This window comes from Acipenser ruthenus, chromosome 5, assembly GCF_902713425.1.
Source record: "Acipenser ruthenus chromosome 5, fAciRut3.2 maternal haplotype, whole genome shotgun sequence".
NCBI lineage: Eukaryota > Metazoa > Chordata > Actinopteri > Acipenseriformes > Acipenseridae > Acipenser > Acipenser ruthenus.
The window spans coordinates 39376597-39397092 of NC_081193.1; the positions used below are offsets into that span (position 1 = coordinate 39376597).

The 20496-nt window shown below is 41.2% G+C and overlaps 1 protein-coding gene across 4 annotated transcripts in view; it reads right to left on the reverse strand.

Annotated features, from left to right (window-relative positions):
• The window catches only part of ahi1 (Abelson helper integration site 1), a 104522-nt gene that overhangs the window by 69032 nt on the left and 14994 nt on the right, over positions 1 to 20496 (reverse strand). For all 4 annotated transcript variants that reach the window (XM_034919071.2, XM_034005245.3, XM_034005244.3 and 1 more), the window contains exons 13-17: positions 14796 to 15025; positions 13375 to 13481; positions 6534 to 6652; positions 6040 to 6170; positions 4500 to 4640 (exon numbers count right to left, since the gene is read on the reverse strand). In XM_034919071.2, coding sequence (XP_034774962.1) covers positions 4500 to 4640; positions 6040 to 6170; positions 6534 to 6652; positions 13375 to 13481; positions 14796 to 15025 — 728 coding nt within the window. The remainder of the gene's footprint in view (positions 1 to 4499; positions 4641 to 6039; positions 6171 to 6533; positions 6653 to 13374; positions 13482 to 14795; positions 15026 to 20496) is intronic.

The following is a 20496-nucleotide window of genomic DNA, read 5'->3' on the forward strand; positions in this document are numbered from 1 at the left end:
AGCTTCGCTGTGACCAAACATTATTTCAATTAGAATATTGGTAACCATGGTTTTGTTGCATGATAAGGGGTTTCTCTAAATGAGACGTTTCTCAATGGCATAAAAAGTCTGGTTTTTTTAAGCATAAAGGGCAATTTCACCCATGCTCTGCTTGAATTGAAAAATAAAGATCGAAAAAAACGATCAATTCTTTAGAAAAAATAAATGTCACTATTAAATCGTCGATTTGGCAAAAAATAAAAAATTGAATAGTAGCAAGCCTATATGCTATAATAATGATGACTAGGTACTGTACATTAGACAGGAAATTGCATTCATGTTTTCATTACGGTACAAATAAAACAGCAACACTGAACATGCATATGTTTGGATTTATTTTTGTTTAAAAAAAAACAAAACATGATGCAGTCTTAAACTTTGCAAATGTTAGAAGCTACATAGTGAGTGTGTGGCATGGCTGAGGCCCTGCATGTGTGTATATATATATATATATATATATATATATATATATATATATATATATATATATATATATATATATATATATATATATATATATATATACACACAATATATATATATACTGTATATATATATATATATATATATATATACACACTGAGTGTACAAAACATTAGGAGACTGGGCAGGCCACTGCAGTAAGCTGAATTCACTGTCATGTTCGTGGAACCATTCCTGGACAATCCTAGCCTTGTGGCATGGGGCATTATCCTGCTGAAAAAATCCATTAGCAGATGGATACACTGCTGCCATGAAGGGATGCACCTGATTGGCAATGATGTTCAGATATCCTGTGACATTCAAATGTAGCTCCACTTTTATCAAGGGGCCCAATGTGTGCCATGAAAACACACCCCACACCACCACCACCAGCCTGCAATGTTGATACCTGGCATGATGTTTGCATGTACTCATGTGGTTTTCTCCATACCCTAGTCCTCCCATCAGCATGAAACAGCAGAAACCGGGATTCATTAGACCAGGCAATGTTTTTCCAATGTGTTTTCGTTCCTTAGCCCTTCTTGTGTTTTGCTGAAAGAAGTGGAACTCTGTTAGGTCGTCGGCTGCCATACCCCATTCGTGTCAAGGTACGACGAGTTGTGCATTCTTTTATGGGTCTTTCGGCAGCAGTGTTGTACTGGACTGTCAGTTGACTAACTGTAGCCCGTCTGTTGCTCTGCACCATTCATGTCAGCCTCCTTTGGCCTCTTTCATCAATGAGCCGTTTTCGACCACTGGCCTGTCGTTGGCTGGATGTCCTTTGGGTGGTGGACCATCCTTGATACCCACAGAAAACTGTTGAGTGTGAAAAACCCAGCAGCGTTGCAGTTCTTCACACACTCAAAATGGCGCGCCTAGCACCTACTACCATACCCCATTCAAAGGCACTTACTGTAAATCTTTTGTCTTGCCCATTTACCCTCTGAATGGCACACATACACAATCCATGTCTCAATTGTGTCAAGGCTTAAAAATCCTTCTTTAACCTGTCTCCCCTTCATCTACACTGATTGAAGTGGATTTAACAGGTTACATCAATAAGGGATCATAGCTTTCACCTGGATTCACCTCGTCAGTCTATTTCATGGAAAGAGCAGGTGTTCCTAATGTTTTGTACACTCAGTGTATATATACTGTATGAAATAATGTTCGATATATTTTTCATGCAAGTTTAGCAGGGATCAGGTTAAAATCCCATCCCTGCCAAACCCACGTATAGAATATGGCTGGGTCTTAATTGAGTAACTGACTATCAATTAAGCCCAGTCACATGGTTTAAAAGGAGCCAGATCCTTTGTTTAGGAAAAGTTAGTTTAGGAGGTCAGAGAGCAGCAAGTTGTGCTCTCTGTCCAACTCCTGCCATTTATTTTCTTCAAAAAAATCTCTTTATTAATTTAAAAACATCATATTTGAAATTAATAGTAAGGCTAGATTTAATTTCAATGCGACGCCTCCTTCAATTTGTCATGACTAATCTCTATTTGTCCAACATTTTTCATTGATATAAGAATCTAAAAAGTGCTCCATAGTGTGCTGAAGACTTTGAACTTGATCTGCTTTTTCTTGCACTGAGGCAGTTACAGTGGTAGCCTACTGTATACTGCATGTTGATACGTGAAGCATGCAGAGAAATGTAGTGTGAAGAACCGATAACAGAGTTGCTAATATACATAAAACTAAAATATATACAAAAAACCACGGCACTATTTTGTTTCTTTGCCCATTCATAGAGACATCTTATTGAAAGAGCACACAAGCCAGAAGTCCTGGTATGTAAGTAAAGCACATTAAAAAGATGATTTTGAAGTTTCATCAAGCTATAAAGCTGGTGCGCCTACACATGTTTATTTTGTTCAACACACTTTCTACTGCTTCGAGAAACAATTCTCTCCACCCAAGGCCAGCTAGCACAAATGAGATTCGACATGTTTAAAAATGTGTTTCTCTACTTTGTTGTTAACATTGATTCTACCAGATGGAGCAAATGCTTCCAAAGACCTGCTAAGGACTGTAACCAGCAGAACCTGCTACTGCCACATATCACTGTACACTGCCGCATATGCCATTGTCATTTTAAACAGGACAGTAAAAATAAGTTTGCTCCACATTCATTCTAGGGCGGCGCACCAGGTAAAAAAAAAAAGTTATTTAACAATTAAATCAGTTTTCAATAATTTTTGTGCATGCAGAAAAGGGCTTCAATTGATCAATATCCACCAAGCCCAGGCCTACCTTCCTTTGCCATTAATATAATTTAAGCTTCTGGTTTATTTTAATATACAAACTTTTACTGTCCTCCTTCAGAAAGACACCTTTACTTTCTGCAATAAAGTTTTTTTTATTCATATTCCGACTCCTTGATTGAATTAGATTGTTGTAGTTACTGTTAAACACAGGTGTGTTTTTTGTTTTGAAAAACTGATGAATAGAAAGGGTCTCATAGAATATGTAGGGAAAGGCTGAGATGAGCCTAGTTAAGAGAAGAAATGGCAGATTCTCACCTAAAACATTCAACAGGAAATGTAATATGTACAACAGATGAATATGTAGAATTAAAACCTTAAATGCACTTTACTTGCTCTTATCTGCTCCCTATTTTACTGCATTTAATCCTGTACTTTAGAGTACTGTAATCTGTACAAGTGTCATTTAATCTGTAGTATTTTGTATTTAATTATATCCTGATGTAACTATAACTGACACTGTTATCTGCTCCGTTATTGAATTGTATTTTGTCATATACTTGTACTTGCTAGAACCGAAGTGATTGTATTTTATCTTGCTCTTAATTGTATTGTACTTGTACTGTGATTCTTCAAATGTATTTTTGTTTACGACTGTAAGTCGCCCTGGATAAGGGCGTCTGCTAAGAAATAAATAATAATAACTTCTATTCAAGTTAAATCCTAGCTTCAATGTGCAGTTGATTTAACGAATAAAACAAAGTTCTGACACGCATACCTAACCAATTTCCTGTAACAGTGATTTTCTAAAATAATAAAAGCTAAGTTTTGTTTCACACCATTCCCATATGCTATGTAGGACTACACACTTGACAGTGATGAGTCACTTTTTTATTTTGTATTACTGACTGAATTCAAGATGTATTTAATGCAAAGTCAACTATTTTAGCACATAGTGAAAACTACATGTACATGAGAACCAGAAAGCAAAGGTCCTAATTGTGGCATTACTCATGACTAAATATAGAAGTACTGTATGATTAACCCTTTCGAAGCCAGACACAACTTAACTGTCTACTGAAAGCTACAGCTTAGTTTTTAAACAAAACCAAGTTGGACACACTCATACATAATGCAAATAGTGTGGTCTTTGTGCATTGGTAATACATGGGTTAAGCATACAAGCAATTTTGTTTTACTTCATACCCAATATAAGGGGAATGCCAATACATTCTTACACTGGCGATATGCATGACATCTTTCACTTACCCCCAGGTGCTACATTTAGTAAAATACTGGCAGTGACTGCTAAAGGTTCCACCATGACGATGCCACTATCAAAATATAGGCAATGAACTAAACCATTAAAACCAACATTTGTAATATTTAAAAAGATGAGCCATTGAGGTATTTAAAGAAAAAGTGTTCAAAGCTTTACCTCCAGTTTTTAATTAAAAATAAAAAAATGAAAAGAAGAAAAAAAAGCATGTAAATGTTACAAAATGAGTTTGTGTTAGTTTAAACCTTTTATTTTGGCCCTTGTGCCTTGCTTTGTTTGTTAATTAAAGTGTGCATTGTACATAAAACTGCAGTATCACTGGGTTTGCTTTCCTGCTGCTGCCAGCCTTGACAGCAACGCTACCCTGCTACATACCACAATAAACTTAACGGTATTTAAAACTTTGAATAAGGCGTTAGTGGTTAAAAAAAACAAAAAACCAAAAAACACACCTCTTGCGCTTATCATTGTATCCATGTATTTATATATAATTTATATAAAAGACATTTACTTACTTTTACGATCATACAGATATACATGGACAGGCAGGTTTGGTCCAAAGGCACATAATGCTACCATGTGTTCATGAGGATGAAAGGCTACGTCACGAAGAGGGGATGAATAACAGAGCTCAGAATACACAGCAACTTGGTCCCCTGCATTAAACCAAAAATATACATTTTAACTAACAATTGTATTGGTTACTACTTCATGTTGCCGCATGAATAAACCAAGATACATTTTATTTCTATACAAAAAAATGAATTCATTAATTTACTAAAATTAACATTTCAGAATTTGTTAATTAAAAAAAAAAGTATTAATCTGTGGCATGCTGTGTTAGGAAGTGTTTTGCACTAACTGTACAGAAAACCTACTAGTAATGTACCAGCCTTTTTTTTTTTAATAATGCTTAATTCACGTGTAAACTAAACATCCTGTGGCATAATATAAGTGGAATGGCAATACATTCTTATGCTAATGATCTGCACTCCATCTTTCACTTACTCCCAGATGTTATAAAAGAGTAGGAGATGTTTACTGCAGAGATTGGCGAGAAATTTATTTTGGCTTTATTGGCAGTTTTGATTGGATCGCCAATAATACTTCCACCAATAAGTGTTGCATACAGTGCTCCTAACAGAGCGATCCCACCCACTGGCTGTAGCGCAGAGGAAAAGAGAACGTTCTTAATGCAATTTAAATTACTGGTATATTGTAAGTTGGAGCAAGGGAAATGTCTATTTTAAAGTACTTTAAGCAGTTAGATGGATTACCTGCCATACCTGACTGTTCCAGGGCTTTCTGAACATGAAGTGAATACTACAAATATGTTCATGATTCAAGTTTTTGAAGACTCACAAGTTGTAAGTAGAAAAAGAACCAGGCACTGGCCCTCGAGGGTCGTATTCAAATTATACAGCTGAGCAGCATCTTGAAATCGGTAAATATGCAAGTGAGCACAAGATTGCTGAAGCAGTTCATAAAATTTGGTGTCCCTGAGACAACAGCTCGGCGTCTTAAAACATTATACGAGAACAAACTGAAGTCTAAGGCTGCTGAAATGAAAAACAGCACAGAGATTGTTCAGCTTCAGTCTCTCCCACAAATAAAACATGGCAGGCCTCTCTTACTTGGGGAACTAGATGATAAAGTCAGGCTCTACTTAAAACCTTACATGAATCTGGAGGAGTTGTCAATACTGTGGTTACCGTTGCTGCAGGAAAAGGAATTGTAATGTCGCACGATCGTCTCCTGCTGTCTGAGAATGGCAGTCCACTTATTGTTACACCGACCTGGGCTAAATCATTGCTGATCCGCATGGACTTTGTAAAAAGAAAAGCCAGCACTAGTCGGAAAATGCCACCAGCAAACTTTGACAGTGTGAGAAATGAGTTTCTTAATAGGCTACTTAATAAGAACTAGACTGCCTTGAACTTTTGTTTATTGGTTCATGGCAACGCTCCACTTATTTTATTTAAAGAATTATATTAGGAGGGAGAATTATGAGGGCAACAAATATGCAACAATTAAACCAGTATACAAACGACTTGCCTGTATTAGCATTCCAAACATAGGCCATCCCATCTTCACTTCCTGAAAAAAGGAAGCTTCCACATGGAGTAAAAGTACTGTGGATTTTCTCTCTGTAGTTAGTAGCACCTGTGTATTTCTTTGTAGTCAGTCTAGAAGAGACAATAAAACCCTCAGTTGTACAATACTGAATAAAGTCTTGTCAACGTTTTTTTGATTAAGAGTTTTAAAACTACATTCACTGTTCATTATCTTTATTAACACCCCTTGTACAGAAACTTCCACTAACCCTGAAATAGCAACAAGTTTCCTCACATGTACCATTATTTAATCTAGAATCTTACCAATTTTGCAGGTCGAACTGGGCTCAAAAATACAATACAACACAACACTTCAGTGGAATGGGTATTTATAATGAATTACACAATGTCATACCTACTGCTCTGCCCCTAGAATAATACTTACAACTATGACTGGTTATAAAGAAACATGATTTAAAATATAAGTGCATTTACATTCTCAGGTCCATTACTCTAAGAATACTGTCCTTGGCATGGATGAGCAAACGGCGACCATTTGGATGCACCTCCAAGTGATTCACAGGAACTCCTTTTAAGTCAATCTCCTGTATCTCCTATGGAAAGAGAAATACATTTGCGATAAACAGGACATTTGATGAATTCACATGAAATCTAAACCTCAGCCAGGGGTTTGTTTGTTCCGGTTCCCAGATTTACTACCTTTTTGCAATGGCTAGGCAAAGGTAGGCAGCTAGGCATGCAGCACCCAACAACAGCAAAGCAAGAAACCCACTCTTAACTGGAGTCCCCCAAGGGTCAGTCTTGGGTCCTCTCCTGTTCTCTCTCTACACCCGCTCCCTGGGCCCCCTCATCGCACCTATGGTTTCTCATACCATTTCTATGCTGATGATGCTCAGATTTTCCTCTCCTTCCCCACCTCTGACTCCACCATCTCCTCCCATATCTCTACCTGTCTGTCTGCTATTTCCTCCTGGATGCACTCGCATCACCTCAAACTCAACCTCTCTAAATCTGACCTCCTTTTCTTTACCTCCTCCTCCCCCTCCTCTGATCTCTCTATCTCTGTTCCTCTGGAATCTACCACACTCTCTCCCTCTTCCTCCGCTAAGAACCTTGGAGTCACCCTGGACCCCTGCCTCTCTTATTCCCAGCACATCTCCACTCTGGCACGCACTTGCCGATTCTTCCTGAGCAACATCCGAAGAATCCGACCCTTCCTCACCAACTATGCTACCCAGCTCCTGGTCCAGGCCCTGGTACTCTCCCGCCTAGACTACTGCAACTCCCTCCTGGCTGGCCTCCCTGCGTCCGCCACCCGTCCGCTCGACATTGTCTATACCATCAGTTTTGCCCTGTTTGGGGCTCATCAGTGCAGCACAACTGTACTTTGACTTCAGAAAAGCTCATGTATATATATATATATATATATATATATATATATATATATATATATATATTATATATATATATAGAGAGATAGATAGATAGATAATATATATATATCTATATATATATATAGATATATATATAGATAGATATAGATATACTGTATATATAAACAGACACACAAACAGTGCTTCCCCTTTATAACGCTGTAGTCAGGAGCCATAGTTAAGAGTGCTGTTTGTGTTCCACTTTATAATGAGAATACTAGTGTTAGTGTAATGGCATTATGGGGCAAATGGGAGCCATGACCGTACCGCCTTATAACCTGTTCCACAGTATAAAGGGCCGCCATATACAGACGTGCTCAAATTTGTTGGTACCCCTCCACAAAAAACGAAGAATGCACAATTTTCTCTGAAATAACTTGAAACTGACAAAAGTAATTGGCATCCACCATTGTTTATTCCATATTTAATAGAAATCAGACTTTGCTTTTGATTTTTTATTCAACATAATATTGTAAATAATAAAACGAATGAAAATGGCATGGACAAAAATGATGGGACTGCTAACCTAATATTTTGTTGCACAACCTTAAGAGGCTGTCACTGCAATCAAACATTTTCTGTAGCTCTCAATGAGACTTCTGCACCTGTTAACAGGTAGTTTGGCCCACTCTTCTTGAGCAAACTGCTCCAGCTGTCTCAGGTTTGATGGGTGCCTTCTCCAGACTGCAAGTTTCAGCTCTTTCCATAGATGTTCGATAGGATTCAGATCAGGACTCATAGAAGACCACTTCAGAATAGTCCAATGTTTTGTTCTTATCCATTCTTGGGTGCTTTTAGCTGTGTGTTTTGGGTCATTATCCTGTTGGAGGACCCATGACCTGCGACTGAGACAGAGCTTTCTGACACTGGGCAGTACGTTTCGCTCCAGAATGCCTTGATAGTCTTGAGATTTCATTGTGCCCTGCACAGATTCAAGGCACCCTGTGCCAGGCGCAGCAAAGCAGCCCCAAAACATAACCGAGCCTCCTCCATGTTTCACTGTAGGTATGGTGTTCTTTTCTTTTAAAGCTTAATTTTTTCGTCTGTGAACATAGAGATGATGTGACTTGCCAAAAAGCTCCAGTTTTGACTCATCTGTCCAAAGGACATTCTCCCAGAAGGATTGTGGCTTGTCAATATGCATTTTAGCACTATCCTTCTGTTCAATCTGGGGTCGATTTTTCTCTTGCGGCCGCGCCCAGGGAGGTTGGCTACAGTTCCATGGATCTTAAACTTCTTAATAATATTTGCAACTGTTGTCACAGGAACATCAAGGTGCTTGGAGATGGTCTTGTAGCCTTTACCTTTACCATGCTTGTCTAATTTTCTTTCTGATCTCCTCAGACAACTCTCTCCTTTGCTTTCTCTGGTCCATGTTCAGTGTGTTGCACACAATGATACCAAACAGCACAGTGACTACTTTTCTCCATTTAAATAGGCTGAACAACTGATTACAAGATTGGAGACATGTGTGATACTAATTAAAGAAACTAATTAGTTTGAAATATCACTATAATCCAATTATTTATTATCTTTTCTAAGGGGTACGAACAAATGTGTCCAGGCCATTTTAGAATATCTTTGTAGAATAAGCAATAAAATAAAAAAACGAAATATCTTGCTTGCATAAGTATTCAACCCCTGTGCTGTGGAAGCTCCCAGTTTATACCGATGAAAGAAATTGCCCTAACGAGGACACAATTCGTTACCAATGGCCTCCACCTGTGAACCATTAAAGTTGCTCTCACATTTTCTGGATAAAACCCCACTGTTGAAGGATCATTGGTCAGGCTGTGACTCTGAAGGAAAATGAAGACCAAAGAGCATTCTACAGAAGTTAGAGATAAAGTAATACAAATGCATAGATTAGGGAAAAGGTACAAAATAATATTCAAGTGTTTGGATATCCCAGTGAGCACAGTTGGATCAATAATCAGGAAGTGGAAGCTGCATCACACCACCCAGGCACTGCCAAGAAAAGGCCGTCCCTCAAAACTCAGCGCTCAAACAAGAAGGAGACTTGTGAGAGAAGCCACAGAGAGGCCAACAATCACTTTGAAGATGCTACAGAGTTCAGTGGCTGGGAGTGGAGTAATGGTGCACCAGCCAACCATATCAAGAGCTCTGCGTAACACTGGCTTGTATGGGAGGGTGGCAAGAAAGAAGCCGTTATTCAAAAAGTACCATCTGAAAGCACGTCTAGAGTTTGCCAGGGAAATACTGCAAGAGAACCTGCTTCAGTCCGCTAAAAAACTGAAGCTTGGGAGGAAATTCACCTTTCAGCAGGACAATGATCCCAAGCACAAGGCCAAAGCAACATTGGAGTGGCTCAAAAACAAAAAGGTGAATCCTATAGCGGCCCAGTCAAAGTCCTGATCTCAATCCCATTGAGAATCTGTGGCACTATTTGAAAATTGCGGTCCACAAGCGTCGTCCAACCAACCTGAACAACCTGGAGCAAATCTGCCAAGAAGAATGGGCCAAAATCACTCCGACAATGTGTGCAAAGCTGGTACATACTTACCCCAAAAGACTTAAAGCTGTTATTGCAGCGAAAGGTGGCGCTACCAAATATTAATGTGTGGGGGTTGAATACTTATGCAAGCAAGATATTTCAGTTTTTTATTTTTCTTAAAAATATTTCCCAACATAAAACCAATGTCACCTTACAATAATTGATTTTGAGTTTCAGTGTTTTAAAATAAAATATCAAACAGAACGAAATTTCAATGTAGCATTTGTAATTCAGTAATATGAGAGAATTGGTCAGGGGTCTGAATACTTTTGCAAGGCACTGTAAATACACAGTGACGTGAAAAAGTATTTGCCCCCTGTCTGATTTTCTGCATTTTTGCATATTTTTTGACACTGAATTATCAGATCTTCAACCTAAACCTAATATTAGGTAAATAGGACCCTGAGTGAACAAATAACACAATAATTTGATACATATTTCATTTATTTATTAAAGAAAGTTATGCAACACCCAATGCCCCCGTGTGAAAAACTAAATTGCCCCCTTAGACTCAATAACTGGTTACGCCACCTTTAGCAGCAATAACTGCAACCAAACGCTTCCTGTAGTTATTGATTAGTCTCTCACAGCGCCGTGGAGGAATTTTGGCCCACTCCTGCATGCAGAACTGCTTCACAGTGACAGTTGTGGGTTTTCGAGCATGAACTGCTCGTTTCAGGTCCTGCCACAACATCTCAATGGGGTTTAGGTCTGGACTTCGACTAGGTCATTCCAAAACTTTAAATATCTTGTTCTTCAACCATTCTGACTTGCTTGTGTGTTTTGGATCATTGTCTTGCTGCATGACCCAGCTGCGCTTCAGCTTCAGCTCACGGACGGATGGCCTGACATTCTTCTGTAGAATTCTCTGATACAGAGCAGAATTCATGGTTCCTTCAATGATGGCAAGGCGTCCAGGTCCTGATGCAGCAAAGCATCCCCAAACCATGACACTACCACCACCATGCTTGACCGTTGGTATGAGGTTCTTACTGTGGAATGCAATGTTTGGTTTTCGCCAGACATAACGGGGCCCATGTCGGCCAAAAAGTTCCACTTTTGACTCATCTGTCCAAAGAACATTGTTCCAGAACTCTTGAGGATCATCCAGGTGCTTTTTGTCAAACTTGAGACAAGCATTCATGTTCTTCTAAGTGAGCAATGGTTTCCGCCTTGCTGCTCTGCCATGAATCCCATTTTTGCCCAGTGTCTTTCTGATGGTGGAGTCATGAACACTGACCTTAGCCGAGGCGAGAGAGGCCTGCAGATCCCTGGATGTTGTTCTAGGGTTCTTTGTGACTTCCTGGACGATTTTACTCCTTGCTCTTGGAGAGATTTTTGCAGAATGGCCACTCCTGGGAAGATTCACTTCTGTCCCAAACTTTCTCCATTTGGACAATATGGCTCTGACTATGACTATGTAACCCTTTCCAGACTGATAGGCATCAACAACTTTTTTTCTGGAGGTCTTTAGGAATTTATTTTGTTCGTGGCATGATGTGCCTCTAGAACCTGTGTGCTGACAACTTCACTCTGATGGTAAGTGCCAAAGTTAGTCAGATTTATATTGGGCAGGGCTAGCCCAAATCAGGCCTGGTTGTTAACCAAAGTACTCAAACAGCTGACCCTAATTATCCCTTTAATTGGGTTGAGTTAACTAGGGGGGGCAATAACTTTTTCACACCTGAAGATTGCATGTTTGATTACTGTGACAGGCTAGCTCTAGTGATGATATCAGACCAGAAAGGAGTACACAGACAGACAATAGTGGTGAGTGAATCTTAGACGCTGTTGCGCTCAGTGTTTTAATAGCAGAGAAAATAAAATGCTGAACAAACAGAATACGACGCTTGTGGCCAAAATAAATAGACAAACAAAACGAACAGACACTAAAACACAGGGACGAACACTAAACAAACAAGTACCGTGCTGGTCCTCCAGCACGACGTAGCAAATGATTATTAATCTCGCTCTCCTCACACTTTCCCGTTCCTTCGCCCTGAACACACAACTCCTAGTGAGTGAAATGTGCATCTATATATACAATTGTGCTGGGATTCAATTATCAATTAATTATTCACTTGAATCCCAGCACGTGAACTAAATCTGTGCAACCCCGTGCTCACATATTATTAACTACTTTAAATGCACGTGAAGTGAAGTGCAATCCCTGTGCCTAAATACAATTATACATTTTAAATAACTCATGCTACATGCAGCCATTTATATCCCGTGCAGCAACTACAATACACCAACATTAACACACGCAACATACAACATAAAACACAAAAATACACACAGGGGCGGGGTACATTGCCACAATTACCTTGTACACCAAACAAATGAAAGAAGCACCAAACTTTGGTGTCTTTTTTTCTTTCAGACTCCCTCTATATACTACTACAATCCACAAAAAAATCTGACCAAATACAATGTGAAAAATGTGCAAAAATGCAGAAAATCAGACAGGGGGCAAATACTTTTTCACGGCACTGTGTGTATATATATTATATATATATATATATATATATATATATATATATATATATATATATATATATATATATACACACACACACATTATATAATATATATATATATATATGTACACTGTATATATATAAAAATTGTATCTAAAACGTTCATTCACCCCACCTGATATCGTTTTGAGGATAAAAGTATACAGTTGGATATGTATACTTTTATGTAAATAAGCTGCTGTTTAATGTTCTTACAAGACATGAAATGTTCTGAAATATGAAAGTAGCACAATACAGTATACCTAACCTGTATGTTTGGTTTGTTTGTTTCACTGCAATGTGAAAGCAAAATCAGTTCAGAAAAACTTGGAAGCAACAGAAAAACTTTCAGGTGAACAGTTTTTTTTTTTATTTTGCTTTGAAGTGCGATGTGAAATTAAAAAAGTAACTCAGATCTTTTCTGTTTTTTTCTGTTAGTTTTCAAACTAACTGCAAAGGGTTAATTTTGAAACAAACACCATTAAATGTGAAAGGCCCTAAAAAGGGTTAGATTGTTATATTGTCCAACACGTGTTTTGTACTGTACAAGATGAAAAGACATGCAAAACTAAACACTATCTGGAGATGAAACAATGTACTGAGAATTGTTTGTGGTAATGGTGAATAAAAACTTGAGTTTATTTCCTAAACAATTGCAATGCACTAGGTATATCCCCCGACAGTTAATAACACTACAACCTTACCGCGGTTTGCCTTATTGGAAACTGATCAATATACTCAAATAGGGAACTTGCATTTCCAACCACAAAGGCACAAACTGCTAGACAAGCATGTTTCAAATTGCAAAGAAATGCCTTTCTTAGAAAAGTCAGTGTTATTCCTAGTACCTTTTCAATAGACCACTGCTGAGCTGGGTGGCGCCGTGAGCGTTCATTCACAAAGGAGTTCCACACGATTATCAAACCTGAGCTGTCCCCTGAAAACATTCGTAGCCCTGAAACATTAAACATTTTATTTCAGTTTAGTATAGAAGAGGTTTACAACAACAACAGGTACTATACAAAACACATGGGTTGTGCAAGTAAGATCTACTTATGCTTGTTAAAGCAACCCTTTATCTGGGCCATTAAAGTAAAAATCCCTTGTTTTATTTTTTTCATTAGACATTTTAAAAAATGCGACAAAATAAATGTGTTATCACAAAATACACCTTTCACAGTTCACTGAATGAATGAAAAATGCTGATCCCCCTTGTTAACGTTTTATTGTACTTCCTCAGATGGGTCATCCACTTTGAAACTTCCCATTCAACCATCACTGATTTTTGAAGTCTTCCATACGGAAGAACACAGCCACCTGCCACCTGCCGTATATGCCTTCGGCTCGGGACATTTAACAGCATGAGCAGGACTCGAAATTAATGACAGCAATGCAGCAATTCCTGTGGGTGCCCTTCTCAATTACCGCAATGCCCAGCAAAATGTATGTCTATTCATGGTAATTACGGCTACAGTTTCCTATTCACTACAGCAACTAGCGACGCCTGAACATATCAAATTAGGAAGTGTTTGGATCCAAACAATAACATGATTACATGATTCGCGTGGTTAAGTCGCACAGGCAGGAAAAAAAAACTAAACAAACAACGAACGTTACCCTTTCAAGAACATGGATTTTTACTGTGCATATTAATGCCATCTCAGAAAAGAGTAGGTCAGTAGTTTAGAAATGTTGCTTGCAAATTATTTTCTGCCAAATAAAAAATAATTATGAATAATAGTGGATTTACTATAATCCACTTGATTATGGCTCAGTTGCCATGAACTATATTTCTGAGTTTTGTTAATGTTAAATTGTGTAAAATACATGCTATTAAAATTGAACAACGCTGAATTGCTCTCTTTGCAGTCTTGGTGATGGCAGCTGTGTTCCTCTGAACAGTGAAGCTGTTTGCCAAAAAATATGTTTTCTGACCCTGTGGGCACAAGTGACCCTCATGCCAGCAAGTCAGTAACCTGCATTTTCTGAACAAATAAAGTTATTATGTTAAACTCTTGTTTCTATGTCTAAATTACCTTTCTATATGAAAAATAATACAACATCCTACACTTTGGTCTTGACTTAAGTTTAGTGGCCTTGGTGCCCTCTACAAATTAATTTAACTGAAGGCCATTTGACCTTGCCTTTTTTTTTACCCAATGTAGAGGCCTGAGGACAGTAAAGCCCTGTTCTTTGGGTTCTATTGCTTAATTTGTAAATAAAATTGATTAATATCCAAAAATCTAAGAGGAATTGCACCTTTACGTACCTTCTTTATCAAAACACAGCGTGTTTATGAAGCTCTTGTGTCCATCAAATTCTTGGAGCAACTGGCCATTAACATCTTTCACTTTCACGTTCCACACGCGAATCACACAATCATAGCCTCCTGTCACTGCCAAATACTGTGCAAAGGGGTGATACTGTGCAGCATAGATAAATGCAGGGTGTGGGAGAACCTTTTCAGCAAGGCCTTGAAATGTCTCAACATTCCATATTCTAAAAGAGGAAAAAAAATATTAACAAACTAAACCATATGGACCATAGCCACATATCTATCACATATAAAATGTAATTTCACCAGTATTAAAATATAAAAGTTATAAAAACTTATTCAGGATATATATATATATATATATATATATATATATATATATATATATATATATATATATATATATATAGGTTGTAGGGAGATATGCAAATAAAGCATTACAAAAGCCAATTAAATCGCGTGAAAGTGGCCTAACGGCTTCTACATTCACAGCGTTTTAAGTCAAAATACAGTAGCTGCATACATGTTTTGGGGCTCATCAGTACAGCGCAACTGTATTTTGACTTCAGAAAGTCTCAGGAGAGTAAGTAAAAACAAGTAGCTTTTGAGTTAAGGTGAGTGAAAGCAATTTTGTTTTTGAATTTATTGCTTTCACTCACCTTAACTCGAAAGCTACTTGTTATTTTATATATATATATATATACAGTGCCTTGCGAAAGTATTCGGCCCCCTTGAACTTTGCGATCTTTTGCCACATTTCAGGCTTCAAACATAAAGATATGAAACTGTAATTTTTTGTGAAGAATCAACAACAAGTGGGACACAATCATGAAGTGGAATGAAATTTATTGGATATTTCAAACTTTTTTAACAAATAAAAAACTGAAAAATTGGGCGTGCAAAATTATTCAGCCCCCTTAAGTTAATACTTTGTAGCGCCACCTTTTGCTGCGATTACAGCTGTAAGTCGCTTGGGGTATGTCTCTATCAGTTTTGCACATCGAGAGACTGACATTTTTGCCCATTCCTCCTTGCAAAACAGCTCGAGCTCAGTGAGGTTGGATGGAGAGCATTTGTGAACAGCAGTTTTCAGTTCTTTCCACAGATTCTCGATTGGATTCAGGTCTGGACTTTGACTTGGCCATTCTAACACCTGGATATGTTTATTTGTGAACCATTCCATTGTAGATTTTGCTTTATGTTTTGGATCATTGTCTTGTTGGAAGACAAATCTCCGTCCCAGTCTCAGGTCTTTTGCAGACTCCATCAGGTTTTCTTCCAGAATGGTCCTGTATTTGGCTCCATCCATCTTCCCATCAATTTTAACCATCTTCCCTGTCCCTGCTGAAGAAAAGCAGGCCCAAACCATGATGCTGCCACCACAATGTTTGACAGTGGGGATGGTGTGTTCAGGGTGATGAGCTGTGTTGCTTTTACGCCAAACATGACGTTTTGCATTGTTGCCAAAAAGTTCGATTTTGGTTTCATCTGACCAGAGCACCTTCTTCCACATGTTTGGTGTGTCTCCCAGGTGGCTTGTGGCAAACTGTAAACGACACTTTTTATGGATATCTTTAAGAAATGGCTTTCTTCTTGCCACTCTTCCATAAAGGCCAGATTTGTGCAGTATACGACTGATTGTTGTCCTATGGACAGAGTCTCCCACCTCAGCTGTAGATCTCTGCAGTTCATCCAGAGTGATCATGGGCCTCTTGGCTGCATCTCTGATCAGTCTTCTCCTTGTATGAGCTGAAAGTTTAGAGGGACGGCCAGGTCTTGGTAGATTTGCAGTAGTCTGATACTCCTTCCATTTCAATATTATCGCTTGCACAGTGCTCCTTGGGATGTTTAAAGCTTGGGAAATCTTTTTGTATCCAAATCCGGCTTTAAACTTCTCCACAACAGTATCTCGGACCTGCCTGGTGTGTTCCTTGTTCTTCATGATGCTCTCTGCGCTTTAAACGGACCTCTGAGACTATCACAGTGCAGGTGCATTTATACGGAGACTTGATTACACACAGGTGGATTCTATTTATCATCATTAGTCATTTAGGTCAACATTGGATCATTCAGAGATCCTCACTGAACTTCTGGAGAGAGTTTGCTGCACTGAAAGTAAAGGGGCTGAATAATTTTGCACGCCCAATTTTTCAGTTTTTTATTTGTTAAAAAAGTTTGAAATATCCAATAAATTTCGTTCCACTTCATGATTGTGTCCCACTTGTTGTTGATTCTTCACAAAAAATTACAGTTTCATATCTTTATGTTTGAAGCCTGAAATGTGGCAAAAGGTCGCAAAGTTCAAGGGGGCCTGTCACAAAGACGGCCAGAGTGGGTGGCGTCAGACCAGACAGGAATTCAAACAAAGAGACGGTGGTTGTGATGAGCTGAGTGCAATGGCTGCACTCAGCGTTTAATAACAAAATAAAAGGTTTAAACAACGGAATACAAAACAGGACACGGCACTTGACGCCAAAATAAACACACAGACAAAACGACTGACACTTAACAAACGGTGCACGGAGACAAACAAACACGGTGAGAACAAACACTTATATTTACGATCTTTCGCTTTTAATTACTCCTCTCTCTCTCTCACCCGTTCTCCTCTTCCGAACACCCAACCCCTAGTGCAAGAAAATGTGTCTCTATATATACTGTTGTGCTGGGATTCAATTACTAATTAATTACTCACTTGAATCCCAGCACGTGAATTCATTACGTGAAACCCCGTGTTCACATATTATATTTTAAATGCACGTGCGTGATGTGCAATCCCGTGCCTAAATACAAATATACACTATTTAAACACACGTGAAACACAGACCCGTTTATATCCCGTGTACCAATCTATACACCAACATTAACATACGCACGCATACATACACATAGATCACACAAATGCACACAGGGGCGGGGCACTTTGCCACATATACCCCCCCTTGTGCGCAGCACACATGGCCTCAACGGCCACCTCCCCCCTTAAAAACCCAGCAGTCCAGAACAAAGTCTCGGGCTGGGAAGGGAGGCTTCAGTGGGCCCTTGGCTGGCAATGCTGTCAGCACCCCTGCCGGTAGTGGCACGGCTGACAGCCTGTTGGTCCCATCCTGCAGCGAAAAAGCTGCGGGGGCAGGTGGTCCCCCGACCTCCCCCTTCTTCGTAGCCGGCAGCTCCCTCCTGTGGGGCTCCGGCCACAAGAACTCCTGCAGCGAAACTGCTGCTGGGGAAAGTGGTCTCCAGACCTCCTCCCCCTTCTTCGTGGCCGGCAGCTCCCCTTTCTGGGGCTCCGGCCACCGTACTCCCTGCGGAGGTACGGGCAGCAGAGGCAGCTCCTGCTCCTCTGCTCCGGGCGGTGGCGGAGGCAGAGGCAGCTCCAGCTCCTCTGCTCCTGGCGGCGGTGGAGGCAGAGGCAGCTCCAGCTCCTCTGCTCCTGGCGGCGGTGGAGGCAGAGGCAGCTCCAGCTCCTCTGCTCCTTGCGGTGGTGGTGGCGGAGGCAGAGGCAGCTCCTGCTCCTCTGCTCCTTGCGGTGGTGGTAGCGGAGGCAGAGGCAGCTCCTGCTCCTCTGCTCCTGGAGGTGGTGGAGACAGAGGCAGCTCCTGCTCCTCTGCTCCTGGAGGTGGTGGAGGCAGAGGCAGCTCCTGCTCCTCTGCTCCTGGCGGTGCTGGCTCCCTCTGCTGTGTCGGCTGGGCATGTGCACGCCGTGCTGCCTTCAGCAGCATAGCGAGAGGCTGCTGGGGGACACCAGCATCCTGCCCTTCTCCCCCCCAAAAATTTTCAGGGGGTTGAGCCTGTAACTCCTCCCCTTCTGGCTCTTGGGACGGCACCAGCAGGTATTCACCCTCTGCTGGTGGAGGTGGGACCAGCAGGCATTCTCCCTCTGCTGGCAGCTTGGGTCCTACGGCTGTGGAAGCCCCGACTTCCCTCTTTTTGGGCTGTGGACGCACAGACTCCTCCCTTTTGGGCTGTGGACGCACCGACTCCTCCCTTTTGGGCTGTGGACGCACCGACTCCTCCCTTTTGGGCTGTGGACGCACCGACTCCTCCCTTTTGGGCTGTGGACGTTCGGGCTCCTCCCACTCAGGCGTAGGACGTTCGGGCTCCTCCCACTCAGGCGTAGGACGTTCGGGCTCCTCCCACTCAGGCGTAGGACGTTCGGGCTCCTCCCACTCAGGCGTAGGACGTTCGGGCTCCTCCCACTCAGGCGTAGGACGTTCGGGCTCCTCCCACTCAGGCGTAGGACGTTCGGGCTCCTCCCACTCAGGCGTAGGACGTTCGGGCTCCTCCCGCTTGGGCTGTGGACGCTCAGGCTCCTCCCATTTGGGCTGTGGACGCTCAGGCTCCTCCCATTTGGGCTGTGGACGCTCAGGCTCCTCCCATTTGGGCTGTGGACGCTCAGGCTCCTCCCGTTTGGGCTGTGGACGCTCAGGCTCCTCCCGCTTGGGCTGTGGACGCTCAGGCTCCTCCCGCTTGGGCTGTGGACGCTCAGGCTCCTCCCGCTTGGGCTGTGGACGCTCAGGCTCCTCCCCATAACTGCGGAAGGGACAGTGGGCGAACAGGTGATCCTGGTCGCAGAGGAGGCACCCCGACGATGGCTTGTTACATCGCCGTGGATGCCTGGCCCTTAGGCGGCACTCCTCCTCCCTGTCCTTCACCTCTTTATCTGTCTCCCGCTTGGGCTGTGGAGGCAAAACCAGCAGGCATTCACCCTCTGCTGGTGGAGATGGGGACAGCAGGTACTCCTCTGCTGGTGGTCCTGCTACCTGGGCTGCTGTTCCGTTTATCATTGCCTCCAGGTAGCTGAGGAGAAACTCCACACCTTCCTCCAAGGTGTTTGGGGTGTGTTCCTGCTGATAAGCCTCCCATCTCTCACTGTCCATCATCCACAGGGCCCGAACGACTATGGGCAGAGCCTGGGCCTCCAGCCCAGCATTCTCCAGGAACCAGTCCCGCCATTTTGTGGCGTCTTCTGCCATTATATATATATATAATTTTTTTTTTTTTTTTTTTTTTAACAAAACCCCTCCTGGTCTGACGCTTGGAGGCGCGGCTATCCCACGATGACACCACGTGTCACAAAGACGGCCAGAGTGGGTGGCGTCAGACCAGACAGGAATTCAAACAAAGAGACGGTGGTTGTGATGAGCTGAGTGCAATGGCTGCACTCAGCGTTTAATAACAAAATAAAAGGTTTAAACAACGGAATACAAAACAGGACACGGCACTTGACGCCAAAATAAACACACAGACAAAACGACTGACACTTAACAAACGGTGCACGGAGACAAACAAACACGGTGAGAACAAACACTTATATTTACGATCTTTCGCTTTTAATTACTCCTCTCTCTCTCTCACCCGTTCTCCTCTTCCGAACACCCAACCCCTAGTGCAAGAAAATGTGTCTCTATATATACTGTTGTGCTGGGATTCAATTACTAATTAATTACTCACTTGAATCCCAGCACGTGAATTCATTACGTGAAACCCCGTGTTCACATATTATATTTTAAATGCACGTGCGTGATGTGCAATCCCGTGCCTAAATACAAATATACACTATTTAAACACACGTGAAACACAGACCCGTTTATATCCCGTGTACCAATCTATACACCAACATTAACATACGCACGCATACATACACATAGATCACACAAATGCACACAGGGGCGGGGCACTTTGCCACAGGGCCGAA